Raw genomic sequence first — 24,801 nt, 5'->3', positions numbered from 1 at the left:
CTTGGGCTCGGAACCGAGAATTGGACAACTCTAGATTAGGCTTAGCGAGTCTGACGCAGTGCCTCTGACTATCGTCAATGGCGAAATAAACATCATCAGTGGCTTCCAGATGATCCGATCAGATGCTTCCATTCACTACCATTCCCTTCCATTCTCATATTCAGGCAGTCTATAAAGATCTCGCCTCTTTCCCACCTTAGATAGCAGAATCAAGAGTCTTCCAGTCCCTGATCTTTATGCCCACTTGCTCATCCTTCGTGCGATAACCTTTTGCTTCGTAATATGATACCCCTTGCGTTTAATAAAACGGGATATCCAGTTTTTGCCAACAAAGCATTGGGAGTCGAAGGGTTCGTTGCGGGTACCATCAGGGCCGACCGTGGAGCTTAGAACCCGATTTGCTGCATCGCGTAATAAGTCCTTCCGCACCGCAAGTCCTATACGCTCAAGACGATCGATATACAGATCGATTGAGTCCTCTTGAGCTGGCGATAGCCTCGTATGCGTTGCTTTATGGCCGCTGCGAGGTTGATGCCGTGAAATCGCAAGCGGAGTCGTTCGCGTGGAACCCCAAATTCCTTAGCCGCAGCGCGAAGGGACATATTGGGATTTGCCTCAATGGCTTTAATAGCCTCGGCTACGCGCCTTTCAAGCGTAAGCTCTTTATTCTTCATAATGTGCCGTTGTTGAGGTCAAGATAGAGGCTTGAAGCGGTGAAGTGACACAGCCAGGTGGTTGACACAGACAGGTGGTGAGGACCCACTTTGCCTTGAGGAACGAGGAACGAGTGACGAAAGGTTCTTAGGATTCCTCCCCGGGGAGAAAAAAAATGCCTTGAGGAACGAGGAACGATGCCTTGAGGAACGAGGAACGAGTGACGAAAGGTTCTTAGGGTTCCTCCCCGGGGAGAAAAAAAATTCGCCATGCCTTGAGGAACGAGGAACGAGTGACGAAAGGTTCTTAGGGTTCCTCCCCGGGGAGAAAAAAAATTCGCCATGCCTTGAGGAACGAAAGGATTTCTATGCCGCGCTTTTTTGCCCCCCGAATCCGCGCCTCTGATTCGCTAGCTTTCTCGGCTTCCCGTTGGCTAGAAAAATTGCCTCTTTCGTCTTGAACGATTGCTTTTCGGTTGGCCTACAAGTTTGCCCCTTTTTCCCCCCCCTCATTTGTGTCCTTTTTCATCCCGCTTTCCTGTTGGCCATATATGAAAGTCGTCGCCTCTCCCCCCCCCTTTTTTTTCTCGTCTTAGTCACTCTTTTTTATTTACGTCAGCTGTTCCCACTGTTCCCGCTCCCGCTCAAATTGCGCTTTCCGATTAGCCAGACAATTGCACCGTTTCCCGCGTCTAACGTCCGATGTCATTTCATTCATATTTGTGCCTGTCGAAGGGTTCACTATTCCTACGCGTATTCGAAGTCGTCGCCGAGCCAGCGCAGCGCCTCCCGGACGGTTCTGTCACTCAGTTCCTCGAGCCTCGCTTGTGCGGCCGTCATCTCCCGGGGGACCCGGTTTCCCACGAAGTCTCTCTCTCGCACCTCCGATATGAGCATGATGCCGTCTAGCGTCGGACACCGCGATAGCTGCACGTATAGGCTGTAAGGGTCGCACTGCGAGGGGACGGCACGTCCACCGACGTTTGTCGTCCTCGTCCCTCGCAGCTCGAGCGCGACACGCTCGAGCGTCCCGCCCTGCACCTTATAATCGGTGCACGCGAAGGCCGCGGCGCACGGCAGGCCCTTGCGGGTGACCTCCTTCTGCTGCCACGGTCGCTTCCGGTGACACTGGATCCTGACGCTCATAGGCGTCAGCAGGATCGTGCCGGGCGGCATCCCGACGAAGTGGAAGTCCTTAGTCGTCTCCGACCCTAGTATGATCGCCGCCGGCGGCCCGAAGTGGATCGCCATATCGGCCGAGATGCGATGCGCCGGGTGCACCTTGTCGACGATGACCTCGGCCGCCGTGTAGCTGGCGCCGTTCACCAGCTTCAGCCCCTGGTGGGTGTTGTGGTTCACGACGACCGGCATCCCGGCCACAAACATAAAGACGCCCGGCACTGGGGTCGCGCTGTCGTCGCCCTGGTTTAGCATCATGATGGCCTCTTCCTCGGTCGGCAGCCCCTCCTTCCACTTATGCTCGGAGATGAAGATGCGTATCGTCAAACGTCGTTGCATCTGGAATGCTAAGCTCGCCTCCATGTTGAGATTCCACCGGTTCCTATTTAGCGGCGTGACCACGGTGATGCCTGTCTCCCACGGATTCGCCTGCCTTCCCGGTAGCATCTTGAGTTAAGGAGGTCTAGGTCGGTGTGATCCTGCACGCCCAGTCGGATCCGCTTTAGCAGCCTCTGCAGCTCCGGGTCGCCGGCGGCGCGCATCTGCTCGTCCAGCATGACGACAGTGGTGAACCGCTTCCACAGCGCGTGCGCCTTGTCGTGCTGGTGGCGCTGCTCGGCCCTGAACGAGTAGTCCTCGTCCCACGAGACGGCCGAGCTCGGCAGTAGGATCGACCTTTCCTGGACCGGGCGGAACTGGTGGAAGTCCCCGCAGAAGAGGACGATGGGGATCCGCCGAAGTCCCGCTGCGACCCCGCAGCTGGCAGAGCCGCTCGTTGACGGCGTGCAGCGTGCGCGCGCCGAGCATGCTTACCTCGTCGATGACGAGCACCTCCTTGTCCTGCCAGTCCATGCGGGACTCGCCGTCGACGAACCGCTCCGCCTGCCTCGGCAGCCGTACGCCGTCGACCTCCCTCGCCGTGTTCGCGCCCGGCCCTTGGTCCTTGGTGAAGCCGCAGGCGGAGTGGATGGTGATACCGTTGACCCGGGCCGCCGCGGTCCCCGACGTCGCCGTGATCAGCAGCCGGCTCGAGATGCCCTTAGCGGCAAAGAGGCCGACGAGTGCTTCGATGACGCGCGACTTGCCGGTACCGCCCTCGCCGCCGACGAACTGACAGAGCTGGCTGACGTCGCCTCCGTCTCCTTGCCGCATCGAGTCCAGGTGGCGGCATATTATGGAGAAGGCAATCGCCTGCTTCTTGTTTAGCGTCAAGCGTCTCGTCAAGCCTTTTCCGGCCTCGAGGAACGAGGTCGACGGGCCGAGGCGGACTTCCATGCCGGCCTCGGCGTTACCTGCCGTCTCCCCGGCTTCCGCCGCCGTTATCTGCACGCCTTCCTCGCCGAAGCCGGTCAGCACACTCCGCCCGCCGCGCCACGATCGGTGCCGTGGGCCGTGGCCATGCTTTGTATACCCTGTATCATCTTCACCTCTCCTCGAGGCGCTCGTCTGCTGCGACTTGATGGCCTTGACCTGGTCCTGCGGCGGCACCGCGGCCCCGGAAAAGACCCGCCCCGGCAAGTCGATGCGCCTCCCGCCCCGTTCCCTGACGATGGAGGCCTCGAGCTCGGCGGTCGAGGCCAGCGCTGACTGCTGGAAGCGGCACAGCTGCTGTATCATACCCGAGAGCTCGCGCGATCCCGCCGTGATCTGGTTCGCCCCGGCCGCGCTTCGGACGACGTCGATTAGTCGCGTTGCCTTCCGACGTTGTCGGCCTGGTACGCCGAGGCCGCGTCGTCGTCCCCGGGTGTCGCCTCCTCCCCTCCCCGCCTCGCCGAGAGCGCCGGCGCAATCCCGGCGCCGCCCGAGGCCGCCCACTGCTTGGCGTCTCGCCTCGCGTCCTCGGCGGACCGCCGGAGCAGTTGAACGTTGTCGACGAGGCACGAGATTCTCGGCGGAAGCAGCTCGCGCCCGCCTCCATATCTCATTGATGTCCCCTCCTTCGCCGAGAAAGGCTTCCCACGGCACAAATAGCGCAAGATGCTGGACGGCAGCCCTGCGACGGCACAATAAGTGTAAGTCAGCCAGCCCCCGCGGCGTCGCAACCCTCTCTTCACTCGGCCACTTTGCCCGCCCGCACTTACCTGCGATGAGCCGATTCCTCGTCGTCCTGCTCGAAATCCTTGCTTAGGTAGCCGTCGAGGCAGACGACGGCGTACTTTCCCGGCCGCCTTAGCACCTGGACCCAGTCTTTACCGGCCACCCAGCCGCCGGAGCCGCCGGAGCAGCCGGCCTTGCCGACGCGTTGGAGCCTGACGAGCGAAACATAGTCGTATAGGCACAAGCCTCGTAGGACATGTCCGCGATGATGATAGGCCTCGGCGAAACTGATCCTCTCGCCTGCTTGTTCGACGACGACCGACTCGTCCGCGACGGACACGTCTTCGACCGCCGCGGTGCCGCTCTGCTGCCGAAGGTGTCGCCAGAGCCTCGAGACGTGCCAGTATAGCACCGACACGTTCAGGTACGCCCAGGCGCTGCTTCCCGAGAACTCGCTCGGGTGTCCCAGCAGATGGGCGACGACCTCGACTTGCGACAGCGCCCGCTCCGTGAACACCCGATTCGCCACTCTCATGAGAAACTGCCGCGTCTTGTTTTTCCTTCCATCGCCGTCGCCGACGACGCCGCTACTTACGTCATCCCCGGCACCCGGCTGACTACCGGCCGACACGACGGGCAGCAGTTCGGCGGCGGCGGCGACGCGCTTCCACGTCGGGTCCTCCACCTTAGTCGCGTAATTGGTCACGTAGTAGACGAGCGCCATGGTCTTCCGCTGCGTCGCTATAAAGGAAATGTCGTGGTTGTGACGGAGCCCGACGGCGATGGCCTTGTTTCACCGGTTCACCATGGGATGTGTTCTGCGGATCCGCAGCACGCCGTCCGCTGACAGGGTCGTCTCCTCGACCCGCTCCCACGGTGCCTTAAAGCGACAGAGGTCGGCGCCCTTCCGCCCCTTGCTGCCGAGGGAGTACTTGACGCATGTCGGGCTGTGGGTATGGATCTGGGTCGCGCCGGCGCAGAAGTTGGCTTCCTCCTCGAACGAGGCCGAGAACTGATCGGCCCTGTCCAGCAGGGACGAGATATCGGACGTCACCGAACGCTCTGCCTCGACGGCGCAGAACCCTTCCTGGTCCAGGTCCTAGTTTCCCCCCCCGCCGTTCCTTACCTCGCTGAAGACACTATCGACGTAGCGGACGATTCGCTCGCGGTATGCCGCTTGTTCCCGCCGTCTGAGTCGGCAAGCATCGAGCTGAGGTGGGCGTTTCCTCGAGCCAGAGCAGCCCGTGCACGTGGAGGAGCCTCGCTCGTTCGTTTCACGGCGCCATAATACTGGCTGACGCGGCCGAAGACCGACTCCCCCCCGGCATTGACGTAATGCTCGAAGAACAGCGTCATCTCGCGGTGGAAGAAGACGGCCGAGCTCATCGGGTCGGACACGGACAGCCGCACACGTTTGAACGCCTTATCGAGGCTTCGTAGGAACTCCTCGGCCGCTTCGGGTCGCGCGCGCGGTACGCTGCTAGTCGGAGCTTTACCGGATTCGTGATGTCGTTTGGGTTGATCGTGAACCAGATGGCGGGCACGCCGTAACGGACGATGAGCGCCAGGATCCTATGCCGCATCCCGAGACGGACCTCCCTCGACATGGGCTGACGATACCCATACAGCGAAAGGCTCCTGAGCAGCTCCTTCACCGCATCATCGGTCGTCTTGCCTGTGCTCTCTAGCTCGGCCCTGGCCGCCGCCAATCCGTCCGCGGTTAGCGACCGTACGATGCGCTCCACCTTGCGGAAGTTCTTCCTCGTCACGCTTAGCATGCTGACGCGGCGGTTCCTCGACCGCACGCCTATATTAAAGACGAGGAAGGCGAAGATGTGGTGCGTCGCGAACCGGCCACCGTGGCGTCGTAACACCGTGTCGGCCCAGGTCCGAAGGCTCATGTTCCGAGACGACACGAGCTCTCGCGTCGCGGCCTCCTGCTCGCGTATGTCGGCGGTGCCTCTGCCTAGTTGTACGGCTGCTTCTTCGACCGGTCGCGGCCCTCCGACGCCAAATGGCAACAGCGTGGAAAGGTCTTCGCGAAAAAGGAGGCTTCGAACGAGTCGGCGAAGTCATCGCCGCGGCGAACGCCTATATACGGTTCGGAACCATCGGCGTGCCCTGGCTGCCCCTTGCCGAGGTTTCCACCCACGTCCTCGGACCCGCGCCGCCGTCGTCGCCCGCCCTTCGCGGACGGCATCACATGCGAAGCGCAATTTATCCACGTCGGCGACGTCGGGCGGCCCGTCTAACGCAAACATTCCCGACGAGGTTACCTCGTTGATCGTCTCCGCATCGTGATTAGCCTCGTCGCCGCTCTGACCACGCGCCTCGTCTACCTCGATTGACTCTGGCTCGTCGTCCTCGAGAATCGTCGCGCTTCCTCCCCCTTGGTTGAGCAGAGACAGGACTTCTTCGATCTCTACCGCGCCCTCGTCGTCCATGGCCCGCTCCGTGGGCGGCACGATATGCGCCGTCCGCGTCTTCTCCCATGCCGACGGCTCGTTCCGCTCCAGGCGCCCGTACACCGACGGCGGCACCCCGTGGGCCGACTCTCCCCAGCTCTCCATCTCAGCCGCGTCGATCTCGATCTCGGCATAGTGTGGGTTGTTTCTCTTCAGCCAAACAAGAGCCCTCTCGACAACGCGCCGCCTCACAGACAAGAGACTCGATAGGTCGCTCGGTGTCGGCTTTACCGCCCCCTGCCACGAGATGTGGATCTCGTCCATCACCTGCAGGAGAGGGTGCGGCAGCACTTTCGTCACCAATTCTTGTACATTGTTCGGAAACACCGTGATGTGGCCCTTGACGTGCTTGGGGTACCTCAGCGTCTGCTTCTGGCCGCCCGGGACGCTATACCTCGTGACGAACCCGTAACACGAGTTTAGCGCAATCAGCTTCTCCCACTGGCGTGAGCCCTTGAGCTCATCAGGAGCATATGCTCACAACCGAGGCGACAATGAAGTTGGGCCGCCGGCGACAGCACCCCACGCGCCAGCCCTCGATGACACTCCGCGCAGACCACGATAGACTCGCCTCACGGAAGCAACTCCGACACGCGAACGGCGAGCCCTCACCCTTAGGGACGGGGCTCGACAGCCACCGATCCCACGGCATCTCCTTAAGCTCCGTCCTCGAACGCTTGCGGTAGCACAGCATACATGTCCGTATCGGCAAGGTGGCCGCATCGTGGAACGCCCGATAAAAACTTCGCACCGTCGATACCTTCCTCTCATGCGGCACTGGTGTGCACCAAGTTTGCTCCTTGGACAGCCTCTCCTTGGCGGCAAATTCGTCTTCCAGGTAACGTAGGACGCTGGCTAGATCTTCCGCCTGTAGCTCACTTCTCCTCTGCCTCCGACGGCCGCCTCGAATACGTTTCCTTGGCAGCTCGTCTCGGTCGGGCTCGCCGATCCTCTTCTCTGCTCCACGGACTCCGAAGATCTCGCTACCGCCTCGACTCGCCTCGGCCGATCCTCCTCTCCCACCGCTGCCCCGCGTGGTGGTCGTGGTAGCAACCGTCCGGGTGATTGTGTATCTCCGGCTCCATCTCCCGGCTCTTTAGGCTCGACTGGCTGAACGAGGGCTCCTGACGGCCGTGGACGAAATCCCGACCGCCCCTGCCGGCCGATCCTGCCCTGCCAGGCGTGACGGCCGTGGTAATAACCGCCCGGATGACTGCAGATCTCCTGCTCTGTCTCCTATCGCTTTCGCTTGAATTGGCCGGGCGACGGTGGGTTGCGGCGAGTGCTGGCTTACATTCTCTAGCCGAAATCTTGTTAAACATCGCGCTTGCCCTCCCTTTGAAGAAGCACCATGGACGCGCGTCCTATTATCCCGCGGCCGACTGCCTCGCCGGCTTCCTAGAGGCGTCGCTCTTTCGACTGCTTCTACCCGCTCTCTTCGTGAACCCTCCTCGGACGCCGGCGCCTGCTTCGCCTGGATAGGCCGGAACCTAGGTGCCGGGTCCGCTTGACTTTCGTCGCCCAACACCCGCTTCGGTCCTTCGTCCGTACGCCTCTCACGCACATTTATCGGTGTCGAGCGTCGCGCCCTCCCTTCAAGGCGGCGCCATTCACGTGCATCGCCTTTTCCGCAGCCCACCACCTGGCCGACTTCCCTGGGCAACGCTCTTTCAATGCATCCCTTGTTCTCTTCGTGAGATCTCCTCGGCCGCCAGCGCCTGCTTCGCCTCGATAGGCCGGACACTGTCGACCGTTGCCGGCCGACCTTTCCTTCCCGGGCTGCTAGAGTATCCTCGCTCCCTTCTGCCTCGTCCGCGCCCTATCGTTCCGCTTTCCAGACGTGCCGATCTGCACGCCCTCCGCGATCCCGGCGTGTGATAATCCGGCCTCCTCAGGGGGGGCAGGCGCAGCTCCCGGCGCACTCTCCATATCTTTGGGTCGGATGGGCCTTGGCGAATGCTGGCTCCCGCCTTCCAATCGAAATCTCATAAGAGCAGGCGCAGGTCCGGCCGTATTCTCCATCTCTTTGGATCGGATGGGCCTTGGCGAATGCTGGCTCCCGCCTTCCAGCCGAAATCTCATCACCGTTATCGGTCTTCCAACCCGGCGTTTTCCCCCCACACCACCTGTCCGCTCGACGAGACCTTTCGGCCTCGTCAGTTCGCTACCGCTGGGTCGCCTAACCGTCTCAGAGCCACTTACGGCCACGCCGGACCATCTCCCACTGTCTAGGCCGTCTTCTCGCCCGACTAAGGCTTCCGGAGGACATGGTGCTTCCAGACCTACCGTGGTCGCTGCCCTCCTCTCATCATCCCCAGCCCTCCCCTCCTTGGGCAAGAGGTGCCGGTAGGTGATCGGGTCGTTACCCTCGCGCTGCAACACACCGCCGACGGACGGCACAAGACTCCCTCCACACGGCTTCGCACCCAACCCTTGCATGGCAAAGTCCGTCTCCATGCTCACTAGCTTATCATCACCCACGTTTATCGGTGCTGAAAGTCGTGATGGGGCCGCCTTCGAAATGCCATCGTTCAATACTGATTTTCCCTTTGGCCGCCGACCGCCTCGCCGGCTTCTCTTGGGCAACGCTCTTTAAGCGCTTCCGCTTGTTCTCCTCGCGAGACCTCCTCGACCAGCCCCTGCTTGGCCATGATGGGCCGAAACCTGGATGCCACGTTTGCCTGTCTCTTATATCCCGACACCCGCTTTAGCGAATCATCCATTGCGCTCAATCTCGCCGCAGCGACATTTCTCGTCGCAGCAACGGCCGCTGCTCCCATCACCATTTCACCTTCTCCCTCTACCGACCGAACCTCGCAGCGAGAACTCTCTCCCATGTCGATGCTATCTTAACGCCGCGGCTCTGCACACGGATGATGGACCATAAAAGTTTGCCCCCGGATCTTTCTTCAATATTATCTCGCCTCCTAACAATAATGGTCCGCCGTGTTGGCGTTTTTCCTACCAATCCCTTCCTATAACTAAACCCTGTGATCTTTTAGCACTGAGCCGACGCGGCAATGCTTATCCGCGAGAGCCCCCCCCCTTTCTCCCCCCTTCACCACCCTACCGCCGTCCGTCCATCCTTTCCGGACGGCCTCGACCAGCCCATGCATAGGAATACACACCGCAACTCCATCTAAGGCCGCCTTCTACTACTCTGCTCTCCTCCGCATCTTCCGAATCTGTCGTTGCAGGTATGCGTTTCAAGGAACATCAAATTAGACTTTCTTTTCTTCGCTACCTATGCTGCAACGGAAAAAGGGATAGCCCTGCCATCTGATTCAGCTCACCCGGCACGATAGCTCCCAAGACAGTCTTCCCTAAATTTCCGTTCCATTCTAACAGGCAACCTTCTCCACACCGCCTCTTCGTGTGGCTTACTCGTTGGCTTACTCGTCGGGTCAAGAGCTATTATGCACCACGCATCCTTATCAAAATTCAAACTTGCCATGGCAAAGCTTCTCGCTCTCCCCACTGGTTCTATAATACCTTGGATTTATAAAAAAGGCCGCTTTATTCTCCACCTCTTACTTCCTTCTTAACGACTTATACCGATCATTTTTCTAGGCGCACAAACCACTTATTAGCCAACATAGATATGCACGATGTCTTCCTCGTCACCGCTACCTCCACCACACCTTCGAAAGCCGCTCGATAGCCAGAAAGGCGCGGGTGGTGATATGTCTATGATGTTCTTCGTCCAGCCCGACTGCCCTCGAGATTTCCCCATCAGGACGAGCATCGCGTTAGAGGTCTCAACGCCGAGACCATTGCCCGCATCTTTTTGCCACCTCCTTCATGGTTGCTCACCGCGGAATATGCGCCGCTCCGATTGGATACCGACGACTCGCCGACATCCATCTTCTTCAGTCTCAATCTCTCTATTTACAACCAGCCTGTTATCGCCTCCGAATGGTCTGAGGAATGGTTTTTTATGAACGGCCGCGTCCACCCCTACGCCCTTGCCTGGGAGGTTAAGCAGCGCGACGGCCTAGAGTCTGAAACTGGCGACACCCTTATCTACACCATGCCCGCCCTCGTCGTCCGCGACCAGGGTTACCAGCCGTAAGGCGTGCCATTTTACCCTAGCGCGTACCGCTCTCGGCTCTCGGGCGAGAGGTCCGGCTGATTTGTCCTCTTAGCATCCTCCCTAGACTCTTCGCCTCTATGGATAACTTCCCTTGCATCCCGCCTATCGTTTCCTTCACCGGCTTCATCCTTGGCCCGGGTCACCCTGCTACGACAAGACCTTCTGCCAGACCCAGACGCCGCCCAGCTAAATTGCTGCGGCTTCGTCCAGCTCTCTACGTATCTAGCTCCTGGCATTCCCGACAAGATCCCTTTCAGAGGCTTCCACCAATTCGAGGTCTTCGTTATCTCTTCCCATTCACGCTAACCCCTGGGCTATACTATGTAAGAAGATGGCCGAGAGGAGGGACTCTTACTTTCAGCCCAGCATCCCCTTTACCTGCACGGGCAAAGTTGCTGGCCTGCTCAGTCACCGCGTCATGATTCATCCCCCAGGCTCCGACCGAGACTATGTCTTTATCGTCGTCCCGGATTCTTGGACTTTTCTCGATAAGGCCACCAGCACTGCGGCTGCCTCGTCCTCGGCTATCTCGACACCACTAAAGGAAAACCGTCCTCCGCTTCGGCCGCTTTCCGGGATATACTCGCTGCCTCTTACTCCGTGGCAACACCTGGTACCCTCCCGCCAAGTCCTCCACCTTCGGCTTTAATAACTTCTGCTTCAACTTCTACTTTGGCCGACCTAGCTACACCCTCGCAGAAGCGTCCCTGTCCTGACCCTGCCGGCACGCCGACGAAGAGACCGCGCCTGACGACCCCGAAACCTTCGTCTTCTACCGATACTGGGGGCTCTGCTACCCGATCCTGCTCCTCTTAGCGGCTTCCCATATTAGCGATCCGGAAACAGCCGGTCAGACTCCTGCCTCGGAGAATGCCTCGGCATCTTCCTTAATTCAATTGTCGCCTGCACATCAGACTCGCCGACTAGGCCGCTTCGAAACCGTCACCTAAGTAGAAAAACAGCAGAAACGGAATAGCTATATATCTTATCTAGTTATGTGAAATAAAAGTCTGCTAATATATTCTTTATGCAGAGAACAACCCAATTTTACCCTTTGTCTTACTATGTGCTCTTACTTCTCAGCACATATAAAAACCGAACTGCTATATTCCACCACCCCTCTACGACCTCGCTTCTAGTCATCGTTTCCTTCCACACTTTCCGTGTCTGTTGAGCCTCTCGGGCACGCACGCCTTCTTGTGAACCTTCCAGTCCGCCTTTTGATGCTCCGTGCCGCAGTATGCCACTGCGTGACATCTACTGCACCGCTTCACTCCCACGGTCGTCCCGCATATTTTGCACAGCCTGACCTCCATGCACCTATTGCGTCCTAGAAACTTATCTCGCCTTTCCTCCTCCTGCCGCATTTCCCCCATTACTAGTTGCATTTCCTGTCTCATTTCTACCTCGCACTGCCCTCTTCCACATAACGATGTGACCCAAACCACAATGCGAGCCTCGTCTGCGTGCAGCATCGATATCGGACTCTGTAAGATGTCTGTCGCAAACCGCCCGCAGCATTCGCAGAAAGCACCCGACGCACTGCGACATGCTGATTCGTGCTCCTTCATAAGAGGCATCATGGACTGTGTAAATCGCTCGTTGTATTCAGCATCTCCGCCGGCCCCGTTTGCCTCCGTCACAAGGCTCCGAGGAATGCTATGGTTGTGGATGAGTTGCCTGGCGCCAAATTGGCATATGAACTCGACTCGGACCGTAGACATCGCCATAATTTGTGTTCTAGATGTTTAGATACTCTGTAGTTTTTTTTTATGATTAACTGACGCATATGATGCGAAGAACACTAGAACAGCAAGTAGGCCACTCAAGGCCGAATTCTCTACGCCTTATTTTATCCCCTCTTCCTCCATCACTTCTCATCTTCTCCTTGCTTTTTATTCACACGTATTGCTGCATGACATGACTGACAGCTTGGCGCCCGATCTTCTTCGCCCCCAATCACCCGTCGCGCGATGCAAGCTACTGCGGGAAAGATTTTTTCCGTGCCAGTGATGCCGCAACCACCACAAAACCTTGAAACATCAAACAGACAGATAAATCCCCCTTTTCAGCCTCAAATTTCAACCACAAACTTTCGTTCCTCAAGGCTCTTTGCGCGAGCCCGAGGCGAGCCTTCTCCTGTCGATTTCCCCCCCGCAAATGCCGCCCTCTGATTCGCTGGCGTTCTCGCTTTTGATTCGTCGGTTGTTCTTTTCTCGCTTTTGATTCGTCGATGTTCTCGCTTTTCATTCGTTAATAAATAAAAATAAATAATGCCCTGCCCCCTGCTGCCCTTTTAGTTCCAGCTGCGCAGTTCGCTTCCAACGCCTCCGTAGACCATACGCCGCCGCAGACCACATAGAGGAAGGTGCCCAAGCCGGCCCGGCTTCTAACTCCGCCATAGACCACACGCCTCCACAGACCACCCCCTTCGCCCGTCCTCCTGGCCCTTAACCTACACTCCTTTTACGTCAGAAGTGTGGAAAATGCAGGGCGCCTGCGTTACCTGCGGAGCCAGGAGTAACGAAACATGCACGGACGATTTCGAAACATGCACGGAGACTTAAACCCCATTTGGAAGAGTAGGCGCGCACCACAATTTGGCGCGCGCGTTCCCAACGCCGTGGCCGCCTCGTCGCGCCCGCCCTATTACTCGACTATGTACGGAGGATGCATTCAATATTGCAAAGATCACCAACGCCAGAAGATGCGTCCCTTGGAGTCGTTCAATTGAAGCTATCACTAAGCCCGGCCCGACCGATCTTCCGATGTGTATGCAATATGCACACAGCAGTGGAAGGTGCATTTTTGGCCGCCTTGCCTACCTCTGTGACTGTGACTGTGACTGTGAGGAAGGATCCGTCCGACGCGGCGGAGGGCGAGGCACATAGGGAACGAATTTGGGGACGGCCCGCTCGCTGGAATTGCATGGTGCCGTGTCCGTCTGATCCCCTGGCTGCTGGAAATGCTCCCTTACCGTCCCGTGAGACTGTGCCGGCGGCTGTGCCCACATGAAGCCGTCGTGATGTGCCTGTGTCGAGGGAGGCGGTTCTTGCCACCGTGACGGCGCCGGTGCCTGTACGTATACAGGCACAAGTGATGTAGGCGGTGGCATCACAGAGTATCCCTGTGATGCCGGCGGCGCCTGTGGAAGTGAGGGTACCTGTGATAACGGTACTGGCGTTGCTGCTGCTTGCGACTTGATGAAATCACCGATCTGCTGAGCAAGATCGTCAACCCGGCTGCTCACGGAAGCAAGCGTATTCGACCTCTTGTTTACGACAGTAGCGCCCGTGCCCTTCCTCTTCCTTTGTGTCCCTGGTGGCCGTGACTCGAGATCGGATTTAGCTCTCTGCTCCTCTTGCTCCCAAGCACTAAGGATCCGGCCCGTGGATGCCTCCAGTGGAGGGGTTGCCTCGGGCCCGTTGTTCGCACGCCGGCGAGGCTGGACAACATCGGGATCGGGCTCATGTCGTGATTCGATATACCGTCGTAGTTCAGGCTGATAGTAAATTAGTATATAGCTAGATAGGGGGGCCGTAATACTTACAGTAGGACCGTATAATAACCAGTGGGTATCAATAAGATCGAGGGGAATTTCAGCAGCCTGGCCATCAGCATGAAGGATATTACGGATTGTATGCCGGCAAGGCAGACCCCATTGGGCCGTGAAGGCACCCGTACAATCCGTTGGCCGCTGGCCCCGTTTATCGGATAGCTCTTCCGTAGCTAACTTCGCTTGCTTAAAGATCTGCTTTATTGGCTGCCAACCAATTTTCCGGTATATTGACTTGAGGATAGGATATTTAGCCCATTCGAGCTGGACCTTCGTGAACTCGTCTTGAAGCGCTTCGAGATGCGTTTTCTGCCGTTGATCCACAAGTTGACGGATTGAAGCCTGTAGTTGCCAGAGGTCGATAAAACGGTTGTGTAAGAGACTTTTCAACTCGTGATGTGTGCTTTCAACCCGAGAAGTCACCGTAATATCGTAATTGCGGTATTGTTGGATGGCATACCTACAAAACTGGGCACGCCATGGATAGTAGGTTGTACGGAGGTAGTTGACGAGAGCTAAAGTAATTAGCAATAGTAATATATAACGATATATAGGGCTAGGGTTACCTGGCTGGTCGAAAAACTCTACACATAGTAGATTCCACTGCTCACTACACTCCTCAGGCGTGCGTGCCCTAACGACTGAAGCCCAGGCATCACGGATACCGTCAGCTGTATGCTTAAAGGTCCGTTTTGGCGGCGGCGGCGGGATTGGGTTCCCTTCGTCATCCCGTTCTTCATCGAGATATTGGTCCGCTAGCTGGGAGGCATGTTGTATCTGTGCCTCGGCGGTATGATCGATCGGTCGGTCCTCGATAGCGTTGGCGTTCGTTCGGTCGTTTGCGAGGGCAGCCGCGGCGCCGAGGCGAGTGTCTGCTTCATCTGCCCTATCTCCTATAATCTCGGTACCTTCGAGGCTACCAACCCACTTCTTCTTGATATGTAGGATCACGTTTTTCATCATATGCCAGACGCAGAGTTGTTGCTGTGTAAAGGGAAACAGAGGAAAGGGCGTTCTTGAGGGCTTTGTCAAAATCAGTAATAACAACGCCAGGAGCAGGAATGCTGGCCCGTCGGCCGGTATCGTAGAGATGTGAGAGAATCCAGTTGAAGGCGCCTTCGTCTTCCTTGGAGGCAATACCAAAGGCTACACTGTAGCTCTTGTGTAGTCCCGTAGTCCCAATGATTTGCAGCAGTGGCATGTTGAAACGGTTGACAAGATACGTGTTATCCATGATAAGGAGTTCCGGGTTACGCTTCCAGTCAGCAAGACAGTCAGAGTATATCCAGAATATCCTCCAGATCTTGTGTCAGGGCCCTACCTGGGACCCCTGGGTTACCGTGACACACCTGGGGACTACTACGGAAACCGCGGACGGGCACGGCACCCGCGGACGGGCACGGCACCCGCGGGCGGGCACGGGCACGGGCAGCTCCGACGGTAGGTACGGGCAGCCCCGTCATCCAGGTCCGAAGCGACAGGGAGGATATGAGGAGGTCACGGCGTTAGGAGTTATGTGGTTTTCTTTCCTCTTCATCTTAGTATTCTTTCGTTACAGAGTATCTTGCTAGCTTTGTCTGCAGTCCCCTTTCGCTCGCCGTGACATCTTGCCATTAGGGCCACGGTCAACTGCAAAGAAGGCGACTTCCCCGTCGGCCTTTGCAGCGAGGAGTACGTCGAGGAACGCTTGTGTAGATGTAGTACCGCCGTAGCGTTGAAGACGAAGCTGGCGCTGAATGTATCCTACATCACGATCGTTGATTAGGACCTCAGGATGGTCGCGTTGGGTAGCCTCGGCAATATCCTTCCGCATATTAGCTGCGTTGCTACTATAGGTCTCAACGAGACGGTATAGTCGTTCGATGCCAAATTTGCGTTGACTGCGTTGACGAATAAGGGCAGAGGCAGCCGGCGCGAAGAGAGGCTCGTGGCAGTGGGAATTGACCTTGAAAGTAACCCTGTACGACTGCGAAGGTTGGTGGAATCGGATGTTACTGTAAAACAGGCATCCTGACTTTTTGGTTGACGTTTTGTACTTGCCCTCATTCTCCTCCCAGGACCTATAGCTACCACTATACTGGCACCGAATGGTGGCTGCTTTACGCTTAGCCTTCCCGGAAGTCTTGCTGTTTGCAACGTTAACGACGTAGCCTTGATCTTGCTGATCATTCCGAAGTGCCTCAAGAGCCTCGGCATATGTGCAAAAAAGTGTGTCCTGGATAGATATAGGCTCAGGGCCTTCGCCCTCGATCGTAGCCATCGTGGCGGCGGCGCGGCGGCGTTGGTATTGTGTTGAATGAGAGTGGTGATAGCTTCAAACGCTCCAAATCAAAGATATGCGGCGTAGGCAGTAGGAAAAGGGAGGCGCGCGTTGGCTACAGTGGCCGCGGCAGCCATCGCGTTGGGGAACGCGCGCGCCAAATTGTGGTGCGCGCCTACTCTTCCAAATGGGGTTTAAGTCTCCGTGCATGTTTCGAAATCGTCCGTGCATGTTTCGTTACTCCGGAGCCAGTCGGCCGCCTCCTGTGTTGTCTGCCTGCTAAGCTCCTCTAGCCGGGCCTGCGCTGCCGTCATCTCCTCAGGCACCCGGTTCCCCACTAGGTCCCGCTCCCGCACCTCTGATACGAGCATGATGCCGTCGAGCGTCGGGCACCGCGACAGCTGCACGTATAGGCTATACGGGTCGCACGACGACGGCACCGCCCTCCCTCGACCGTCGTCATCCTCGCCCCCGCAGCTCCAGCGCCACGCGCTCTGGCGTCCCGCCCTGCACCTTATAGTCGGTGCAGGCGAAGGCCGCGGCGCACGGCAGGCCCTCCGGCTGACGTCGTTGCGCTGCCATGGCCGCTTCCGCTGCGCTGTGATCTTGACGCTGATGGGCGTTAGCAAGATCGTCCCGGCAGGCATCCCGACGAAGTGGAAGTCCTGGTCGTCTCCGAGGCCAGCACGATGCCCGCCGGCGCCCGAAGTGCATGATGAGCTCCGCCGAGACGCGGTGGCCGGGAAGGCGCGGTCGGGGATGACGTCCACCGCCGTGTACCCGGCCCCGTTCAAGCTTCAGCCCCTGGTGCGTGTTCTGGTTCACGACGACCGGCATGCCTGGCACGAAGAGGAAGACGGCCGGCACCGGGGTCGCGCTGTCGTCGCCCTGGCCTAGCATTAGCACCGCCTCCTCTTCCGTCGGCACGCCGTCCCTCCACTTATGCTCGGAGAGGAAGACGCGCGCCGCCGTCCGCCGCCTCTCCCGGAACGCGAGCGCCGCCTCTAGGTTGAGGTTCCAGCGGTTCCGGTTGAGCGGCGTCACCACCGTCAGGCCCGTCTCCCACGGGATCCGCCTGCCCGGCCGGTAGCATCTCGAGTTGAGCAGCTCTAGGTCCGACCGGTCCTGCTCGCCCCGGCGGATCCGCCCGAGCAGCCGCCGCAGCTCCGGGTCGCCGGCGGCCCGCATCTGCTCGTCTAGCATGACGACCGTCGTGAAGCGCCGCCACAGCGCGTGCGCCTTGTCGTGCTGCCGCCGCTGCTCGGCCGCGAACGCCCCGTCCTCGTCCCACGCCACCGCCGCGCTCGGCAGCAGGATCGACCGTTCCTGCACCGGCCGGAACTGGTGGAAGTCGCCGCAGAGGATCACTACCGGGATGCCGCCGAAGTCCCGCGCCGACCCCCCGCAGCCGGCAGAGCTGCTCGTTGGCGGCGTGCAGCGTCCGCGCCCCGAGCATGCTGACCTCGTCGATCACCAGCACCTCCTTCTCCTGCCAGTCCATCCGCGACCGGCCGTCGACGAAGCGCTCGCCCTGGCCCGCCAGCCGTACGCCGTCAATGTCCCCTCGTCGCCCCTCCCGCCCGGCCGCCCTGGCCGACCGTAAGGCCGCAGGCCGAGTGCAGCGTGATGCCGTTGATCCGCGCTGCCGCCGTCCCCGACGTCGCCGTAACCAGTACCCGGCTCGATAGGTCCCTCCGGGCGAGCAGCTCGACGAGCGCCTCGATGACGCGCGACTTGCCGGTGCCGCCCTCGCCGCCGATGAATAGGCAGAGCTGGCCACCACCGTCGCCGCCTGCGTCGTCGCCCTGCCGGATTCGGTCGAGTTGCCGGCACACGATTAGGAGGGCGATGGCCTGCTTCTCGTTGAGCGTGAGCTGGCCCGCCAGCTCCTGCCGGCGGCGACGAACGAGCTCGACGGGCCGAGCCGCACGCGCATCCCCGCCGCCGTGCCTGCGTCTGCGTCGCCGTCGGCCGCCGTTACGTCGATGTCGTCCTCGCCGAAGCCCCCCATCACCCCGCGAAGGGCCGCGCCGCGGTCGGCCCCGACGCCCGCCGCCGCCCCGCCGCCCTGGATGCCCTGGATCGCCCGCTCCCGCTCCCGCGCCGCGCTCCTCTGCTGCGACTTGATGGCCCGCACCTCTTCTTGCCGCGGCAGTGCCGCCCCGACAGCGCCGAGCCCGGTAGGTTCACCCGCCTGCCTGCCCTCTCGTCCGCCACCACCGTCGCCGCGAGCTCGGCCGCCGACCCGAGCGCCGACTGCTGGAACCGGCAGAGCTGCTGCGTCATCGCTAGCAGCTCTGTTGACTGCGCCGTGACTTGTCCCGCGCTGGCGGCGTTCGGACGACGTCGATGAGCCGAGCCGCGTCGCCCCGCCGGCGCGGTATGCCTCGCCCCCTTCGGCCGCCCCCCTGCCTTCGTCGTCGGCCTGCGGCGCCGTCATACCGCCCTCCTCGGCCGTGGCGGCCCACTGCTTGGCGTCGCGCTTCGCGTCCTCCGCCGACCGCCGGAGGAGCTGCACGTTGTCTGCGAGCCGCGCGACCCTCGGCGCCAGCGACTCCCGCGCCCGTGCCCAGATGTTGTTAATGTCGCCTGCCTCCTCGCCGAGGAAGGACTCCCACGGCACGAATAGGGCCAGGTGCTGCACCGCCGCCCTAGATGCTGTTAGCCGATGCCCCTAGCTGCTCTGCCTTCCTCTTAGGCGCCCCCCGTCTTATAGTACGCACCTCCGGTGGCACGACTCGTCGTCTTCCTCGCTGAACTCCTTGCTGAGGTATCCGTCGACGCATACAGTCGCCCCGCAACCCGGCCGCCTAAGCGCCTGCACCCAGCCCTTCCCCGACGCCCAGCTCTCCGCGAAGGGTACCTCACCCCAGCCCGCCATACCGTCGGCGCCGCTGCCGTTTTGCTTTAACCTTACAAGCGATGCGTAGTCATAAAGGCAGAGGCCCGCAGGAGCTCGCCCCGGTGCCGGTAGGCCTCGACGAGAGGGATCCTCAGGCCAGCCTCCTCGACGACGACCGTCTCGTCCGGCGCGTCGCCCGTCGCCTCGGCGCCGCTCGCCCGTCGGAGGTGCCGCCACCGGCGGAAGACGGCCCAGTAGAGCTGGTTTGCGTTTATATACGCCCACGCTGAGCCGCTGCTAAACTCCGCCGGGTACCCTAGGAGGTGCGCGATCACCTCGACCTGCGACAGCGGCCGCTCCGTAAAGACTCGATTCGCCGCCTTAAGCAGGAACGTTCTCGTCTTATTCCCCCCCCTACGGGGTCCGCCGCCGTCGCTACCCCTTCGGCCCCGCCCTCCCGGCCGGCGTCGCGGTCGGCGCCACTTCTGTTGCCCTCTCCCGTCGGCTCTAGCACAGGAAGGAACTCGGCCGCGGCGGCCACACGCTTCCACACGGGGTCCTCTACCTTCGTCGCATAGTTAGTAATATAGTAGATTAGGGCCATGGTCTTGCGCTGCGTCGCGATGAACGAGATGTCGTGGTTGTGTCGTAGCCCCACTGCCATCGCCCTGTTCCACCGGTTCACCATGCTATGCGTCCGCCGGATCTCGAGCACCCCGTCCGCCGTCAGCGCCGTCCTCTCCACCAACCTCCACGGCGCCTTAAACCGGCAGAGGTCCCCCCTTCCGCGCCCCCACGCCGAGCGAGTATTTTACGCAGGTCGCGCTATGCGTATGGATCTGCGTCGCGCCCGCGCAGAAGTTGGCCTCCTCGTCGAAGGTGTCCGTGAAGCGCGCGACGTCGTCGAGCCGCGACGATATGTCCGCCGTGGCCGACCGCTCTGCCTGCATGGCACAGTAACCTTCTGCGTCTAGCTCCTGCGGCCTCGGTTCAGCTTAGGCCCCTCAGCCTGACCCAGATAGGGGCATCGGGGTTTGTGTTAAGGCGGCCGCCTTACCTCAGAGAAGACGCTATCTACGTAGCGGACGATGCGCTCCCGGTACGCCGCCTGCTCCTCCGCGTCCGGGCCGGCGAGCGCGTCGCCAATGCCCGCGTTGCCCCTTAGCCAGAGGAGCCCGTGGATGTGGAGGGCGCCTCGCTCGTTGGTCTCTACCGCCCCGTAGTATGCGCCGACGTGGCCGAACACCGACTCCTCCCCGACGTTGACGTAGTGCTCGAAGAAGAGCGTCATCTCCCGGTGGAAGAAGACGGCCGAGCTCATCGGGTCCGATATGGCCAGCCGCGTCCGCTTATACGCGGTCCCTAGGTCACTTAGGAAGGCCTCGGCCTCGTCGGGGTCGCGGCCGCGGTGCGCCGCTAGCCGTAACTTTACTAGGTTCGTAATGTCGTTCGGGTTCAGCGTGAACCAGATAGCCGGCACCCCGTACCTAACGATGAGGGGATAGTATCTTCTTCCGCATACTAAGGCGGCTCTCCCTCGACATTGGCTGCCGGTAGCCGAACACGGAGAGGGACCGGATGAGCTCTTTTACCCCGTCGTCGCTAGTCTTACCTGTGGCCTCGAGCTCGGCCCCTGGCCGCCTCGAGCCTCTGCGCCGTTAACGACTTTAGTAGGCCCTCGACCCTTGCGAAGTTCTTCCTCGCTACGCCTAGCATGCTGGCCTGGCGGTTCTTAGACCGCACGCCCATGTTAAAGACAAGGAAGGCGAAGATAGGGTGCGTCGCGAACCGGCCGCCGTGACGCCGCAGCACGACGTCGGCCCATGCCTGGAGCTTCATGTTCCGCGTCGACATAAGGCCCTCTGCAACCCGCTCCGCCTGGGCGCCCTGGTTCCCGACGCTGGGCCCGCGCTCTCTCCCGCGGCGTCCTCGTCGGCGAGCCTCGGCCCGCCTAAGCCAAAGGGAACAGGGTCGGAAAGGCCTTTGCAAAGAAGGAGGCGTCCGCCGAGTCGGCGAAATCCTCGCCGCGTCGCACCTGTATGTACGGCTCGCCGTCGCCGCCGTCGCCCGCCGCCCCTCTGGCCGCCGTCCCTACCCACGTCCTCGGGCTGGCGCGCGCTCCCTCGGGCCCGACCGCGTCGCGGGCGAAGCGAATCTTCTCGGCGTCGGCCACATCTGGCGCCCCATCTACCCGTTGATCTTGGTGTGGGGCCACAGCAGCCCAACTAAGTGTCTTCGCCACTTAGTTGGCCCAAAAAATCCGGCACAGCAGGGTCCTCAATTTGGGGTGCAAAATCAAGGGAAATTCTACGCTTCGCTTCATGGTGCCGTCAATGCGACTTCAAATAGCTAAAATATACATGTGATCAATAGCTGCGGATCACCTAAAGACGCAAGTAACAACGAAAAGTGAAAAATCACGTCTTTGGGCCTATTTAGGAGCTGCCGCCTTCCAGTCGAAGAGATAGGAAGACCGCGTTTGTGAGTCCAAATAGACGTATTATGTAGTAATTTCGCCTGTTGTGCGTCTCTGAGAGCTATTTTATCCATACCTGTGTTCCTGGAGCGTCTGCTGTATCTTGTTGGACGATCGGGTGCGCGGTCGAGGGCATGGTGTATCGACTACCGCTTCAACCGCTGCTAACGGCGGCGATGAGGTATATTCTCTTGCGTGTCGAGTAAATTGTCCTCGTCTTCATCGTCGGCGCCATCCTCACTATGTTTGTCAAGATCGAGGCCTGTGAAATAGACGGTATCGTCACTGCCGGGCAACGACGACATATCTGTAAGTGGGCGAGGTCGGGTCGCTGCGCGCGCCTGACATCTCTGGCGGAGTTATTTCTCTTCGTGGTATCATAGAAAAGGATTCCTTGGATGGCTCTTTGAGCTCCCGCATGAGGGTATCGCAACTTTGCTCCAGAGTGTAGAACTCAACGTCTCGTCCCGTAAACTCTAGCCAGGGCTTAAAGTTCAATGTCTTGACTCTGCCATTGACTAACTGCTTCTTCCCGACTTTATAGTCTTCTCGGATCTTCTGCATCTCTCCACGAACTCGTTTAAGATGCATCCTTATCTCCTGGCGCGTTTGAAGCCGGGTTTGCTTTGCCTGGAGCTCCTCATACTCCCGGGTGATGTCGGCCATGCTGGAGCTCGTGATAAACTCTCCGCGCGGCCTGACAATCTTGCCTCTCTTCATTCGATTCGCATACGCCTGGGTTCGGCTATTCTTATCGCTGACTATGCCCTGGGAATGTGACGCCATCGCGATAGACTCGGTGTTCACTTTCGCAAGAACCCGCAAGTTTTCTCGTGATGGCGAGCTCATGAGGGGCCCATACCGTTGCCGGATATCATTGAGGGCATCCGCGGCGACTTGGAAACGCGTCTCCGAGGGTAGGAGCGAGGCGTATGCAGGATTGATCGGCTGCTGTTGTCGTAGCTGCTCGTGGAGGATCTTGGTGATCACCGGCGCTGGGTCGACAGGAAAGAGGCCTGTTTTTCAAATGCCGCCATAATGTTATGCCGCGTGAAGCCAGCCTCATATACGTCCTGAAAAGCTGTGAGGAAGTTGACCCGCGAAAATGATATGTTGCCTTCTGCGAGCGACTCCGAAGCGCTTTCTGATGTGCTGACTTTAGTGGCTGGAATACCCCAACATCAAGCGGCTGCATGAGGTGGGTGGAATGTGGAGGAAAATAGCAATGATGATATCAAACTTGATACAATACTCAGCAAAGTCAAGGGTGGTATGCCCTGTAAAGCCATCCACAACAAGCAATCGGTAGATCTTCTCGTCGTCAGGCCGTTGGTTTGGCGGCGCCTCCACGCGACTCATCCCCATGTTGGGGCGCCGAAGATGCTCGTCACAGCCGAACCACTCTTCCAGCGAATTTCCTGACTGTTTTGCTTGCGCTGACGATGCCCAAGACCAGCAGTTGAAATGCCTTGCCCACTCAAGGTGTATCTCTGCGTTGGAAAAGCCAGTTGGCGACTGGGCAAACCGTACGCCTGTCATGATGTCGATGCCGGCCCAGTTGGTGGTAGGGTAATGTTGGAAAACAAGCCAGGGTGGAAGAGAGTCCCCCACTGCGTTAACTGAGGCAATTACCGTGCAGGATTCTCGGTTTGCTGGGTCTAAAACTCGGGGCCGGGTGCTCTTGACTCTAGTGGTGCGCGTGATGAGAACTTGGATGCGTTCTCGCAGGCACCCAATGCGTATTCCGGCCTCATCTTCATTCCAGATCTCTGAACTGCCAATACGGTAGCTGGTGATGATTTCTCGAAGCTTTGAGTAGAAAAATTCGACTTCTTCTACCCCGTGGGCTTCAAAGGACTTCCGGGCTCGTTCAACTGCTTTGAGATACGTCTTCGCGATCGCAGGATGACTTCCACGCCAATTGTCAAGCCAACTTGACGAGACCGGGCGGGCATTGGGATCTCGACGCATTCTTATTGCATTTGCAACAGCTTCAAGTTGCTCTCTCGTGGCGGGCATGCCGGTGCGTTCCATCCACTGTACATACGCAACCAGGGCGTCGTCTTCGTCCTCCGTCAGCGCCAATGGACGCCCTGGAGCACGGGGAAACTAAGTGGCGAAGACACTTAGTTGGGCTGCTGTGGCCCCACACCAAGATCAACGGGTACATATGATCCTCTAAGGACTTTGGAATGCGGAGATTGCCAAAAGTGTCTCATGGTTCCAAATAGGCGGCAGTGTACCGGTACCTAGTGCATCCGATTCGCACCACTCATGCCGGCCAGAAAGTCTGGTCCGTTCTACTAGGTAACCTCGGACGCCGCGGTCTGGGCGCATGCACTTGAAGCTGCTCTACATAGACTCACTCTTTCATCACTTTCAAAGGTACATTGTGATCCAGGTATCGCGTCGTCCGGGCTTTACTGTACATATTGCTCAACACGTGAGGTTAGCGCGAATGCACCAGTTGGGTTTGGTTGTGGTACCTTGCCGCATCAAACCAAACCTTGCCGCGTCGAACCTTGCCACGCTAAACCTTGCCACGCTAAACCTTGCCGCTCTAAACCTTGCCGCTCTAAACCTTGCCGCTCTAAACCTTGCCGCTCTAAACCTCGTCAATCTTTACTCGGCAGCTTTTAACCTCGCCGGTTCATACCTATTACTTCCTGTTGGGGACAGAATTGCCTACACAGCAAGGACAGTACGACGTATACGCTTGAAGGCCAGTGACTTATTGTGACCGCTTCGATTCGGTGCTGGTTGGATACTGCCCTTCGTAACCTGCCACCAGAGGCGGCCAAGAATACAACTGTGCTCTTTCGATGGCTTCGCATAAACCTGCAACATATATGGTAGAACTGCATGGTGGCCGGCCCGATACAAACCGGAGCGTGATACGGCTATACTTTGCACTCAGTACTACATGTTGATCTTGAAATAGCTCCCTCCTCCCATGGTTCTGTGAGGCGCACAAGCACAACGAAACAGAGAGTGAAGAACGGGAGCCAGTGATTCAATTGTTGATCTCTAAAGAACCTCCGACAGGAGCTTGGTTTTCCTTGTTCCTTTATGCCCGACCACTGTAGAGACAGCCTCTGCCAGCGCATCGCAGCCCCACTTCACTTTCGCTCCGTGGTTCCAATTAGAGTTCCCCACGTTCACAAGGGGAATAACCTTACGTAGCCAGAGGATATCTGCACAATTTGGTGTTCTCTTCCAAAGATTGCCATTGGAGCCTGA

The 24,801-nt window shown here is 59.1% G+C and overlaps 2 protein-coding genes across 2 annotated transcripts; both read right to left on the bottom strand.

Annotated features, from left to right (window-relative positions):
• Nucleotides 1–1,400: 1,400 nt before the first annotated feature.
• HRG_01374 (AAA domain-containing protein) lies at nt 1,401–6,598 on the bottom strand (the record flags this gene model as incomplete). Its single annotated transcript, XM_044859845.1, has 10 exons — nt 1,401–1,558; nt 1,625–2,179; nt 2,254–2,527; nt 2,613–3,825; nt 3,914–4,419; nt 4,465–4,602; nt 4,675–4,968; nt 5,010–5,346; nt 5,490–5,835; nt 6,022–6,598. 10 exons carry the CDS (start codon nt 6,596–6,598, stop codon nt 1,401–1,403), a joined length of 4,398 nt encoding a protein of 1,465 aa, XP_044726245.1.
• A 10,104-nt stretch (nt 6,599–16,702) lies between these two features.
• On the bottom strand, nt 16,703–22,227 carry HRG_01373 (AAA domain-containing protein; the record flags this gene model as incomplete). Its single annotated transcript, XM_044859844.1, has 13 exons — nt 16,703–16,963; nt 17,024–17,584; nt 17,643–17,774; nt 17,842–18,132; nt 18,174–18,894; nt 18,967–19,061; nt 19,262–19,426; nt 19,525–19,845; nt 19,901–20,062; nt 20,143–20,572; nt 20,698–20,972; nt 21,043–21,272; nt 21,996–22,227. 13 exons carry the CDS (start codon nt 22,225–22,227, stop codon nt 16,703–16,705), a joined length of 3,876 nt encoding a protein of 1,291 aa, XP_044726244.1.
• Between the last annotated feature and the right edge of the window lie 2,574 nt (nt 22,228–24,801).

The sequence above is a fragment of the Hirsutella rhossiliensis genome (assembly GCF_020360975.1).
Source record: "Hirsutella rhossiliensis strain HR02 chromosome Unknown scaffold00001, whole genome shotgun sequence".
Classification (NCBI taxonomy): Eukaryota; Fungi; Ascomycota; class Sordariomycetes; order Hypocreales; family Ophiocordycipitaceae; genus Hirsutella; species Hirsutella rhossiliensis.
This window is presented reverse-complemented; position numbering and strand designations above follow the sequence as displayed.